At 51.3% G+C, this 12727-nt stretch overlaps 1 protein-coding gene across 1 annotated transcript; it reads right to left on the bottom strand.

Annotated features, from left to right (window-relative positions):
• Positions 1-5647: 5647 nt before the first annotated feature.
• Positions 5648-9340, bottom strand: GPX2 (glutathione peroxidase 2). Its single transcript, XM_040975449.1, has 2 exons — positions 9119-9340; positions 5648-5998 (listed from the first exon to the last, which is right to left on the bottom strand). Exons 1-2 carry the CDS (start codon positions 9338-9340, stop codon positions 5648-5650), a joined length of 573 nt encoding a protein of 190 aa, XP_040831383.1.
• Between the last annotated feature and the right edge of the window lie 3387 nt (positions 9341-12727).

The raw sequence follows: 12727 nt of genomic DNA, 5'->3' as shown, positions 1-12727 counted from the left end.
ATAGTCTTCCAGGTCCCCCATGTGAGTACAGAGCTCAAGGATCATGCACTGCTGCTTTCCCAGGCACATTAGCAGGGAGCTGAATTGAAAATGGAACAGCCTGGGCGTGACTTGGTACCTATATTGGATTCGGTGCCACAGACAGCGCTTAAGCTACTACACTGCAGCACCAGCCCCATGCCTGCCTGCTGTGTCTCTCGGATGGCCTTGGCGTTTCCCGGCATTGACTAACTGACATATGAGACAGTCTGGCCAAGTATGGCTGTTGCTGGCAAGCTATCACTGAATGGGATCTGTTCCAAGTTTATTTCAAAGCATCAAAAATCCTTTTGGCTTTATTCGGGGCTACTTGATGGAATTTGAGGCTGTCACTTTAAAAATACGTGTTTCTTCCGTGCATGGTACATGCTTGCAAGGAAAGAAGCATGGCTGGATTTGAACTGTAATACTGCAATAAGGTGGAGTAATCCACCATGGGGGGAGGGTACAGGAAGGGGTTGGGGGAACCTCAGAGCCTATGAAACGATGTCATAAAATGAAATGCAATAAAAAAAAAATACGTGTTTCTCAGCTCTAATACGAGTATGTACTGCGAGATTCCCTGTGGTCAAGTGGAAAATCAGATGAGCTGGACCTCGTGTTAGCTGTGCCACCTACTGGTAGTGGGAGATGGTGGCACCTCACTAATCATGACTGTACATGGGTTTCTTCAGTGGGAGAATAAAGGCAGCTGGAGTCCTCCGCTGAGTTTTTAAGCGATGTACTGTGAGGGAAGCCATTTTAGGTGGTGCAGCACCAGTCTCTCTGGAAGCAAATCGTGCCCGGGGCCAGTACTGCAGTGTTGTTATTAGGCAAAGCTTTGGCTTTTACTTTCAACTGCTCTGCTGCTAGCAAGTGTCCTGCCCATTTACCTTCTTCCTAAATAGAGATAAGAATTCCTCATAAGGTCTATGTGAGGAGTAAACAAACCTCAGGTGTATATAACAGTGTGGGAACACAGTAAATAGTCAATAAGTAACAGTTTGGCTGCTGATTGACACAGGAATGATAAGAAAATTCTAGAGGGCCAGCCACGATGACTCAACTGGCTGATTCACAGCCTGCAAGTGCCAGTATCCCATAGGCATGCCAGTTTGTGTCCCAGCTGCTCCACTTTTTAAAAAATAATAATAAATTCATTTTATTTTTGATGATGTTTACAGAGTTGACAGGGATGCATGCCCATGTGGACCACCAATTAGGGTGGAGAAGGTGGAGGAATGGGAGACAGTGGATGAGATAACTACTCCCCAGTCTCCTTTTTTCTTCTGGAATTTGGGGAAAGTGGAGAGAGAAGGAGGAGAGGACTGCTTCCAATAACCCAACCACATCAGTACCAGGAATAGGGAAAGGCCACCCAGTGTCATCCCAGGGTCCCTGAGGTGGAGCATGTTCTGAGGATACTGCTTAAGTTGTTTTGATAATTCTGAGATGCTGTTAATTTCATTGCTCCAAAGTTGAGGAAATCCTTCCAAGGTCCACTGGTTGATATAGTCCACCTCAGAGTCTCAATTCCCCCAGGAGAATTCCTCCGGGAGAGCTGTCCAATTTGTTCTGCCCTCCGTGGCGTTGGATCTCCTCTGCAGGCCTCAACGAACTGGCTGTCATTCCCCCCCCCCGCCCCATAGCATCTGGGCATGTTGTCCACCACACCGCCCTCAGCAACAGTGGAGACCCAGTTCTGACACATGCCAGACGATATATCCTGTGATTTTCACCATGGTTGGAGTGCTGAGTCCAGTGATCCAGTTGGGGGGAGGGTCCCCAAAGAAACCTCACCAGAGGTGACCCCAGACCTGATACCTGTGTGTTCCAGCCAGTGCAGGGTCTGGCTCGGCCCATCACCCACACATACCACACACCAACATTACCACATACATACACTGGTGGTTGCAGTCACCTGGTCAGTTCTGTCCCCAGCTCCATCTCATATGCAAACCAATGGATGCTGCGGCCCAGACTAACCCTGCCCACCACACACTAGCCCTCATACACACCGGTGGGAGCTGCAGTCTAGTTGGAGCAACCCCCAATAACTCCTACGAGGTCTGCCCCGAGCCCTGGTTCCTGTGAATGCTGGTATGTGTAGCAGACTGGTCCTGTCTGTCCCATATGCCATTCAGCTCTTGTACATTTCAATGGGTATTAAAGCCTGACCCCACTCTCTAGCCCACACTCATGCCAGCAGGTGCCACCACCTATGTGGTCAGGTGCACCTCCAGACCTGATTATCATAATTACCAGTGGGGGGCTGAAGCCCATCAAAGGCGTACCCACAGTTTCCCTCCTGAGCCTACTCCAAGCCTTGATTCTTGCACTTTCCAGGTGGTTCTATGGTCTAGTCTGATAGCACTTGCCCCTGGTCCCAGCACTTGCCAGCTGATGCTGCGATAAAGCCCAACCAACCTGCATTTACTCTGGCTCATGGTCGCTTAGCCCAGCCTGGCCCTCCCCTGCTATCCCAGTTCACATACAGGTCACATACAGGCTTTGTAGCCCTGCCCAGCCTGATCTGCCTCCAATCCCAGCTCTCATGCTCACCAGCAGGAACAGCTCCCCTGCTAGACTAGTCCCTACTCCTGGATCTTAAATGTGCTGGTGGGAGCTCCTGCCCAGACTGGCATGGCTCATTTCACCTTGGCATCAACCAGTAGGCACTACAGCCTGGCCTCAGTCCCACTCTAATGTGAACTGGCCTGTGTTGTGGCCCAACCCGACCCGGGCTGCACTCTGTCCTGGTTCTCAGATCTGCCAGTGGGTGATATTAACTGGCCCAGCCTGGCCCGCCCCCAGACCTGACCCACACATATGCTAGCAGATACTGTAACCTGCCTGATCTGGGCTGCTTCAAGCTTTGGTTCTTGCACTCACCTGCAGGGACTACATCCTGACAGAGGAGTTTCCCAAGTTCCTCTATCAGATCACCTCCCTGTGGCAGATCTTGGACCCACCAGTGGGTCCTTGGCCCAGCGTGACTTAGTCAACCTCCTGTCCTGGCAGGAACAGCAGTCTTGCCCGACCAGCCCATTCCCATTCCAGTTTTTATTACTGGGTGCTACCGTTCAGCCATGCCTGATCCACCCCTGTATCCAGCTCTCACGTGGTTCAGAGTTCAGAGACCTAGCCTAGCCTGTCCTATACCTACCCTAGTTCTTGTAAGCACCAACGGATGCTGGAACCTAGCCCAGTATGGCACACCCCAGACCCAATCCACACCCAGTTTGAGGGATGCTGCACCCATGCCAGTTCACCACCCATATTCCAGCTGTCACACTCATTAGAGGAAACTGCAGCCCAGCCGGGGGCATCCCCTGAGCTCCCTGACCAAGCTTGCTCCCAGCCACAGATCTTGTGCATGCCAATGATTGCTGAGACCTACCAGCTTCTCTCTCATCCAGCCTTTGGCCTGGGAGAGCACTGGAAGATGGCCTAAGTGTTTGGGATGCTACATTTTCATGAAAGGCCTGAAAGAAGTTCCAGCTCAGCTCTGGCCATTGTGACCACTTGGGGAGTGAATTATGAAATGGAAGATTCTCTCTCTCTCTCTCTTTAAATCTGCCTTTCCAACAAAAATAAATAAAACTCAAGAGAAAAAAAAAAAGTTCTAGAGTTTGGCTCCGTGCTTCCTCTTCTGCAAAGGTGCAGCCATGGGAGCTCAGTCATGGAAACAAGCACCTGTTCCTTGGTCACACTGTCAAATCCCTTATTCCAACTTTTTTCTAAGAGCCCTCATAGAAACAATTCTTTGTGCTTCTTCTAAATTGAATAGCATTATTTCCACCCTGCTGGGAGAGCTTGTTAATGAGACTCCTGGGGGCCCCAGGGAAATTTGATTAAAAGATTTTGTTTATCTAGGAAAGTGGCTGATTGTATTAAAATGTTTGCCTTGTCTGCGACCATTAGCTGCTAGTTCTGAGGGCGAAAGGAAGGAGGCATAAAAGAGCAATAAAGGAAACACTTTCTCCTTTCTGTTCCCTTTTTGTAACAACACTAGGAAGGATTTAGTAACACAAGTTCCCGCAGTCCTACCTTCCCCACCTCCCGCAAGCTGGTCAGCTTCTATCTGAAGCAGAAAACACTTGCCCTGCCTCTTTTTACTTTTGTAGTTCCTTGTAACTCTGCAGATTTCCTTATGCAGTAATTCTCATTCCTTTGGGAACCCCAGAATAATTGTTTCAAGTTGAGTCTTATGGGAAGAACTCCACATTGTTCCGGCATGGCAGGCTGTAAGTTGCCTGTGGCATAATGCCAACATCCAGAACAGGTGGTATTGGATGTAACAGACTACAGTACTATCAAGATAATGAACAAATCACACTAACATCCAACATGGATTCTCTATTTAATTAGGGAAGCAACTCATGCAATTGTATTCTAAAATCAGTGCACAATCCTGCCCCGAATGAGTTCATATCCCATCTGTTGGGGCACAGGAATCTGAAGGGGTCCAGCTTCCCGAAGAATCAACTTCAGGCAGCCTTAATTTAGCAGAAGGATACGGGGGCGTCCCAGTGTACCGCTCAGGTTACCCTTTTGTAATGAAGGCTGTTGCTGACTATACTATGGTCGGATATGACCAAGCAGGACCGCCCCCCAACTTTTAAAATTTATTTTCATTATAAAGGCAGATTTACAGACAGAAGGAGAAACCGAGAGAAACAGACACAATGGCCAGAGCTGAGCTGATCCAAGCCAGGAGCCAGGAGCCTCCCAGGAGCATCGGAAACTCCAGGCTCTTCCATTCCTCTCCCTCTTTACTGAGGAAGAAATGAACCCTCCTCCTCCATGTGTTTGTCTGGTGCCTGAGTCTGGAGAAGTGTAAGGTGGGGCATATGAACTTTCAGAAGCAGGGAGTTGGTCTAACGGAGGATCAAACATGTATTTGTCATCAAGGCAACCAGGAAGCGGATAAAACGCTCCCTGTATTTCCGGTGGCTGCATTGTCTGTGGCCCTGCTACTGGTACAAGCTGATCAAACTGACTTCTAGCTGACCCCGTACCCACAACAAGAAGAATGTATTTGTGATGATAACTTCCCAGCCCCCTCCAGGACCTTCAACCGAAGGGCAGGCTGGCTTGTCTTTTCCTTCTCTGTACTTCTTCGTCCTTCTCTCCACCCTCCATTCCCGAGAGGAGCCATAAGGCAACAAAATGGTCTGCACCTCCTGCAACTCCAATGCCAAGGCTGAGTTGACAATGCCGAGGAACCTGCTTTCCAGACAGTAATTAGGCTGTTCCTTTGATCAGAGCCAAGCCTTTGTCTGTTACAGCAGTGGGTCCCACTCCAAAGCAAGCAAGAAGACACCAAGAACCTGGTCATTTCCACACCTGTCCTTTATTGGACTCACCTGCCAGGCTGGCTCGGAGCCTTCACGCTTCTCAGACACCACCCACAAGGCTTCAGGAGGTGCCATCATTCTGTGAAGGCCCAGACCCCATCCAATAATTTAGAGCCAAGCTGAATCACCACAGAGGGTTTGAGAGAGGAAATGGAAACGGGTCAATGAGGGAGGCAGACGGGGACTGTGGTCAAGCGGAAGCTTGGGTCTTGCAGCGTCTCCCTAGGGAGGCTGCTGAGGAGCTGGGTGGAGGAGCCGCTCATCACGGCCTATATGGCAAGCTTGAGGAGGCGCTTGATGTCGGGTTCGATGTTGATGGTGGGGAAGGTGCGGCTGTAGCGCCGGAAGGGCTCTCCCTCTGGCCCAATGAGGAACTTCTCAAAGTTCCAGGCCACGTCTGAGCGGCGCACGGGGCTCCATAGGATGAACCTGGGATCGATCATGAAGGAAAATGGGTCGTCGTAAGGGTAGGGGAGTTTGTCCTTCAGGTAGGCGAAGACAGGATGCTCGTTCTGCCCGTTGACCTCGCACTTCTGGACAAGAGTGAAGGTGGGCTGGTACCCACCCCCGGGGCGGACGTACTGCAGGCTGTTGAGGATCTCCTCATTCTGACAGTTCTCCTGGGAGAGAGAAAAGACAGAAAGAGTGGGACAGGGGGGCACAGGGAGAGCGCTGCTCCCTCCTGTCCTGCCTTCGCGTGTGGTGCTGTGCGTGAGTGTGTGCAGGCGAGTGTGTGCATGTGTATGAGTGTGTGGTGCTGTGCGTGAGGGTGTGTGTGAGAGTGTGTACGTGTGTGAGTGTGTGGTGCTGTGTGTGTGTGTGTGGTGCGTGAATGTGTGTGTGAGAGTGTGTGTGCACGCGAGAGTGTGTGCATGCGTGTGAGTGTGTGTGGTGCTGTGTGTGAGTGTGTGTGTAAGTTCCATTCTTCTTGGGCTTGGTCCTATACTAGGCTTAGAGTCTTCTCTCTCACTGCTATTGCCTGATGGCTTTGCTAGGTCATTCCCCAAAATTCCTGTTGTTCCCAGCATAGCTGCCCTCGTACATCAGGAATTACCACTTTTGTGCCATTGGTTTTCCTCTCTAATCCATCGTGAGCAGCCCTGAAGATATTTCACCGAGGTTTCTAGGACTAAGTCCAGGGCGGAAGAGAAAGTGTTGTCCCCACCCCACCCACCCCCACACACGTACAGGCAGACTGACACACACACATCCCACCCTGCCCTCCCTCTGCCCTGCATTGGCCTCCCCTAGCTACTGCTTGTGTGTTGAGAGCAGCCCTTGCTCCTGCCCTGCTCAGCTCTTGGAGAAATGGGAATGGGATTTACAGCTTTTTGGCTCCTATCCTGCCGTGTCCTAGGAGGGAAGCACCGCTAGGGGCCAGCTTTGATGAAGGAGGACAAGCCCCCTCCCCATGGCAACCTTCTTGGCCGGTGCCATAAAAAGCAAAGCAAATGAGTGTACCAGAAATGGACAGAAGTGGACTGAACATGACAGAAGGCTTCTGGCTCTAGACCAGGTGGGGGAAGAGGGCTGTGTGAAGATGTGTGTGTTTGAGACCTTAAAGTTGGGAATATGCGCTCAGCAGTCATGTCTGAGGCTGTTGTCCAAAAAGCCTGGTGTGTGCTGTAGTCACTCTGTGCTCAGCTACAAACACTTCGCTTCCACTCAGAACCTGCTCCCCATCTTTGCTTCCTGCTGGCATCCCCATCCTGTCTCTGTTCAACACTTGCCACCCCTCCAACTCCGAGAAACCCTTGCTTTCACCTCCCTCCTCCCACCCCAACACGCATGAGTCTGAGAATCGGATAGCTCCCTCGGGGAGGTAGCTCCTGACTCTGACCTACTGGAACCAATTAGTACAGTCAGTTCCAGGCCATCACTGACATCATGAGTCCGCAACTGATCGCTATTAGCCTTCTTATCTGTTAGGGCAATAGCCGCCTGGCTCTGGGCTGCCTCCAGAAGCACGTGAAGCCTGAGTGACAGCAGAGGGCTGCACACACGCCTCGGCAGCACGCGTGGGCCTTTTCTCTCCATTCTGCCCGGGAAGCGGCTAGAATGAGACCTAAAACGGGAGGCGTGCTGGGAGCCTTTCTCTCAGCCTTCCTGGTACATCTTTCTGATTTCTTCCTTCTCTTCTTGCCACGGTGTCCTGAATCTAGGATTATCATTCCTGGGCTTCTTAGAGGTTATTCTGCTGCCTGGACAGTTGAAATTCCAAATGGAATCGGAAGGAGCCCTCAAAACGAAACTTGAGAAGCGAGAGGGTGCATGACCCGGCTCCAGAGGAGGGATGCGTGTCAGAAACCTCCTCCCCACGCTCGCTCCCGCCACACTTTCCACTGGGCTCATGTAGACAAGCGAATCTTCGCTCTAATAAAGTTGCTTGTGGTTACACAGAACTTTAGGATTTCAAGTAACTTTGAACCGTCTTATCCCCAAATTGCACATGAATCTTTTCAGCTGAGTGGGTGATCTCTCGTTTGCAAAAGGAAAAGCTAAACCAGAAAGCTCAAGAGGCTTTTTTCTGCAGCACGTGGGGAGAGCAGAACTGAAGTCCAGCTGGAACGAACGTCTCCTGACATGTGGTCAGTCCTAGTTTGGTTCCTGAACTTGCATTTCCTCCATTCATTCACCCAATGAATATTTTGCGAGGACACAAGGGAGAGAAAAGCAGCCCGGTACTGGCCCTCGTGGCAGGGAACAGGAGGGCAATAAAACAATCAAAAGACACACCCTGTGTATTTAAACACATCCTTATCCCCTTTAATCGCTTTTTAAAATGCGATTTATTTATTTATTTTGGAAAGGCAGATTCACAGAGAGAAGGAGAGACAGAGATCTTTTGTCCACTGGTTCACTCCCCAAGTGGCCACAACAGTCAGAGTTGAGCTGATCTGAAGCCAGGAGCCAGGAGCCTCCTCTAGGTCTCCCATGTAGGTGCAGGGTCCCAAGGCTTTGGGCCATCCTGGACTGCTTTCCAGGCCACAAGCAGGGAGCTGGATGGGAAATGGAACAGCTGGAACAAAAATTGATCACTATATGGGATCCCAGTGCTTACAAGGTGAGGACTGTAGCCACTAGGCTACCATGTTGGGCCCTCCTTTTTAATATTTTATGTGAACTTAAAGATCTAGATTGTGGCTGGCATTGTGACACAGCTGGTTAAATCACCTCTTGGGATGCCTCTATCCCAGAATGCCTGGGTTCGAGTCCCAGCTCTGCTTCTGATGCTGCTTCCTGCTAATGCACCCCGGGAGACAGCAGGTGATGGTTCAAGTGTTTGGGTCCCTGTGGTATAGTGGGTTAAACCTCTGCCTGTGGAACTTGCATCCCATATGGGAACCAATCGGAGTCCAACTACTCCAGTTCTAGTCCAGCTCCCTTAATGGCCTGGGAAAGCAGCAATAGGTGATGCAAGTCCCTGGGACTCTGCCACCCATATGGCAGATCCAGAAGAAGCTCCAGGTTCCTGGCTTCAGACCAGCCCAGCTCCAGCCATGGCACCTATTTGAAGAATGAACCAACAATTGGAAGATTCCTTTCTCTATATCTGTCTTCCTTTGCAACTCTGCCTTCTAAATCAAAAGTAAATACACCCTCAAAAATAAAGACCTAGAGGAACCAAGCGTACCCCATAATTTCATCCACTCCAGCACACCCAGTCACCCACTCTCTTGCCTTAGCCCCCTGGGGCTTTATCAGGGCATCTCTGAAGATGCCACACAGGAGCCTCTCACCTGATGTCCAAACTGGTTGCAAGGAAAGCCAAGTACCACCAGGCGCCTGGGGAAGCGGCATTGCAGCTCGTTGAGCTGGGTGAAGTCCCGGCTGGTGGTGCCTCAGAGAGAGGCCACGTTCTCAATTAGCACCGCCCTGCCTCGGAACGTGTTGAAATCTACCTTCTCCCCGTCCAGGCTGATGGCGGTCAGGTCGTAGAAGGACTTGGCGATGTAGGCCATGGTGAGGCGCGAAGTGAGCTCTGGAGTGCGGCAGGGGGCAGGGAGCGGGGTCACGGGGAGCCCTCTTCAGGGTCTGTCCCAGGGGCTGGAGGAAGGAAGCGTCAGGAAGGAGCAGAGAACGGGTCCTTGAGACAAGTTGCCTGGATGACTTAACAAAAAACAGGAACCCACCTGTAAGTGCCGGGGGAACCTGGAACCAGGAGGGCGTGCTTGCTATTTATAGGCGGATCAAGGATGCTGCCCGCCCCACCCCGCCCCGCCCTGTTGGCGCCCTGGCCTGATACCTGTATGCAGATGTGAATAATTCACTACCCACTTGCAGGAAACCCGAGCCCTAAAGGTCAAACGGGGGAGGAAAACAGTGGAAGGTAGCAACAGGATTGACTCCCACTTGCCCCAGCAAGTCATTTTTCCACTTGGCAACAGACCTGCAGGGAACCCGTTTGCACAGTGCCAATCTGTGAGTGGCACGGTGAGCCAGCGGAGTCTGCTGCGTTCTGAAGGATGAGGGAGAGAATGGGAATTCCTGTACCCCTGTCTCAGAGGTCAGCCGAGAGAGACGCGCTGCTGCCCAACTGCCCACCAGCACACAGAGAGCCACCTGCAGGAAGCCACTGCCTACAATGCCCTCATCCCAAATGAGGACCTCATCTCCTCTCATCTGTTCTACTTCTGATTCAGCTCTCTGCTGAGTGGCCTGGGAAAGCAGTGGAAGAAAGTGCTTGGGCCCTTACAACCAGAGTCCTGGTGTTGCCTTGGCTCAGCCCTGGCCATAGCAGCTTTCTGGAGAATGAATTGGAAAATAGATCTCTCTCTGTTTCTCTCTCTCCCCCTCTCTCTCCCTCTGCTTTCTTTCTCTTCACATCCCTCTCTGTCTTTCAAATAAATAAATACATAAACAAGTGGCTCTCAGTGCACTAGCATCCACCAGGTGCAAAAGGAAGCTGTTTGTCTTGAAGCCTTGCTGTTGTATTGAACCATTCCTGTGCTACAGCCCCCACCGCCACCTCTTCCCCACCCCAAAGTCGCCAGCATGTGGTCCTTGCTATGAGAAGAGGGAGGGGCTCCTGGGACAGGTGGGGGAGCTCAGACCCAATCAGCAGCACCTGTGTCCTCGCACAGGCTCAGTCCGCAAGGCTTTGCAGAGGGGGCCTGTATCAGTCCTCCCCCAATGGGAGGAAGTATGCAGAAGGGGAACTGCTGGGGTCCGAGGCCCAGCCAGGCACCTGTGCCATTTGCAGAACAAGCCTCAGCTCAGGACTCTCAGAGGGTGCCCATGGAAGCCCATCCCTGGCAACTAGCCCAAACCCCCAACAACTCAACACTTCACTGAAACAAAAGTCGCAGTCAGGTTTCCCCTGGCACTGGGGTTTCAGAGACAAATTCCGGTAAGCAAGTGTATATTCCTTAGGGAGCGTTGTCAACAGGTGCATTGGTTGGGAACGCTCTTCTGGAGCGAAAAATGAAGCAAGGCTGAAGGGCAGCTGCACCTGAGGGTCTGACTGGTTAGGGAGACAGAGATGTCTACCCTCTGGGGCTTGTGCCCAGTGGCTCTTACTTGTCACCGGTTCCAAGGTTTGTGTGAGTGTGTAGGAACCAGGAAGCTTCCGCTGGCTTCACCCCAAAACAGGCTTCCATGATCTGAGTGGCACTAGAATCTTTTGCCTGCGAGAAGTGCAGGGTGAAGGCTTGTTCTCCGCTGAGGCTGGTGGACTTCCTGGCGGCAGCCGGCCAGCATCCGTTCTTGGCTCCTGAATTGTAAGGACTTGGCACTGACCGATGACACGGACCTGCCAGGTTGCTCTGTGCAGTTAGAGGATTTCTCAGTGCTCAGTGGGTTCCTGGAACCTCTCTGTTTGACTATCCTTTTATAATCCCTTTAGGAAGGCCAGAGAAGTCCATGCGCTGGGGTGGGGCATAGAGGTGAGGAGGGGATGGTCCGTGGTAGACTTGTGGGGCCCTTCCCTTGCACAGAAGTGGTGAGGCTCTTAGAATGCATTCATTCTAACTCAACCTCAAGCTGAGTGCTTTCCAGAAGCCTTCAACTTTGGACTCGTGCTGACACTGATTGCCAGGGTTTTCTGCAGGGCAATGGTTCCCTGTGCACACCGCATGGGCTCAGCAGGCTGAGCACCCAGCTGGGTGGGTTTCTCTCACAAAAATTTTTTGAAAGCAGAGCTGCCAAAGCTTTACTCTCCCGTGGTTTGCAGCCCTCAGCCCAGCAGTCATGCTTTAAGTATCCCGTGCACCTGTTCCCTTATCTGTGGACCACGGATAGCTGGCCTCCCTATCTGACAGTGATTGCTGGGATCAGAGAAGATTGAGTGTCACCGGTGTTCGTTAAGACTGTGAACAGTAGATAAGATCTTCAGACAGCTACCGCCCTGTCTCGTTTAGTCCCTCCTTCTTCCTTCCATCCTCACTCCATCCTCTGCCCCATCAAGTTCTTGAGTACTTGAGGGATTTACAAAAATGCACAGAAAATGGATTATAGAATGTCTATTTTGTTTTTTTAATGATTGATTTATTTTTATTGGAAAGGCACATTTACAGAGAGGAGAGACAAAGATCTTTTGTCCACTGGTTCACTCCCCAAATGGTTGCAGTGGCAGAGCTGAGCTGATCTGAAGCTAAGAGTCAGGAGCCTTTTCCGGGTCTCCCATGTGGGTGCAGGGGCCCAAGGCTTTGGGCTGTCCTCGACTGCTTTCCCAGGCCACAAGTAGGGAGCTGGATGGAAGTGGAGCAGCCAGGACATGAACTGGCACTCATATGGGATCCTGGTGCTTGCAAGGGGAGGATTAGTCAATTGAACCATCATGTGGGCTTAGAATGTTTATTTTATGCAAAAAGATCGAAGTCCATGCATAGCTTTCTTTTTAAATAATTTGCATGTCCCCTGAACTTTTTAAACAAAAGTGAGAGGCAGAGATGTATAGACCCAAGCAGAACAAGCTCTCCTTTCCTGGATTCTTCCCCCAAATGTCTGTAATGATTGTTGTGGAGGAGGAGGAGGAAGGCAGGAGACAGGAACCCAAATCCAGCCTCCCACGTGGATGGCAGGGACCAATCATGTGGGTCAGCAGCACTGCCTCCCAGGGTATGTGTGAGCTCCAGAGCCAGGGTCCACTGCTGGAGCCAGGAGCTGACCCGGGCACCTGGATGTGGAACGTGGCAACCCTGGCAGTGTCTTCAGCACTAGGTCCAGGCCGCACTCCTCCGTGAACTTCTCCAAGATCTCTCATGTATACACGTTCATCTTCAGCACCAAAACCAACTTAGCTTTCCATTGCATTTCACGAAGGCCCTTTGTTCCCACAGGGCCCTGAGATCCTTGTCTGGGCCTCTTTGCCAAGGAAGTAGCAATCACAAATCTTAAATGGTGATGCC

This window comes from Ochotona curzoniae, unplaced genomic scaffold, assembly GCF_017591425.1.
Source record: "Ochotona curzoniae isolate NIBS_2020 unplaced genomic scaffold, NIBS_Ocur_1.0 contig_2688, whole genome shotgun sequence".
Lineage (NCBI taxonomy): Eukaryota > Metazoa > Chordata > Mammalia > Lagomorpha > Ochotonidae > Ochotona > Ochotona curzoniae.
Note: the sequence above shows the minus strand (reverse complement) of the source record. Positions and strands in the feature narration are given on the sequence as shown.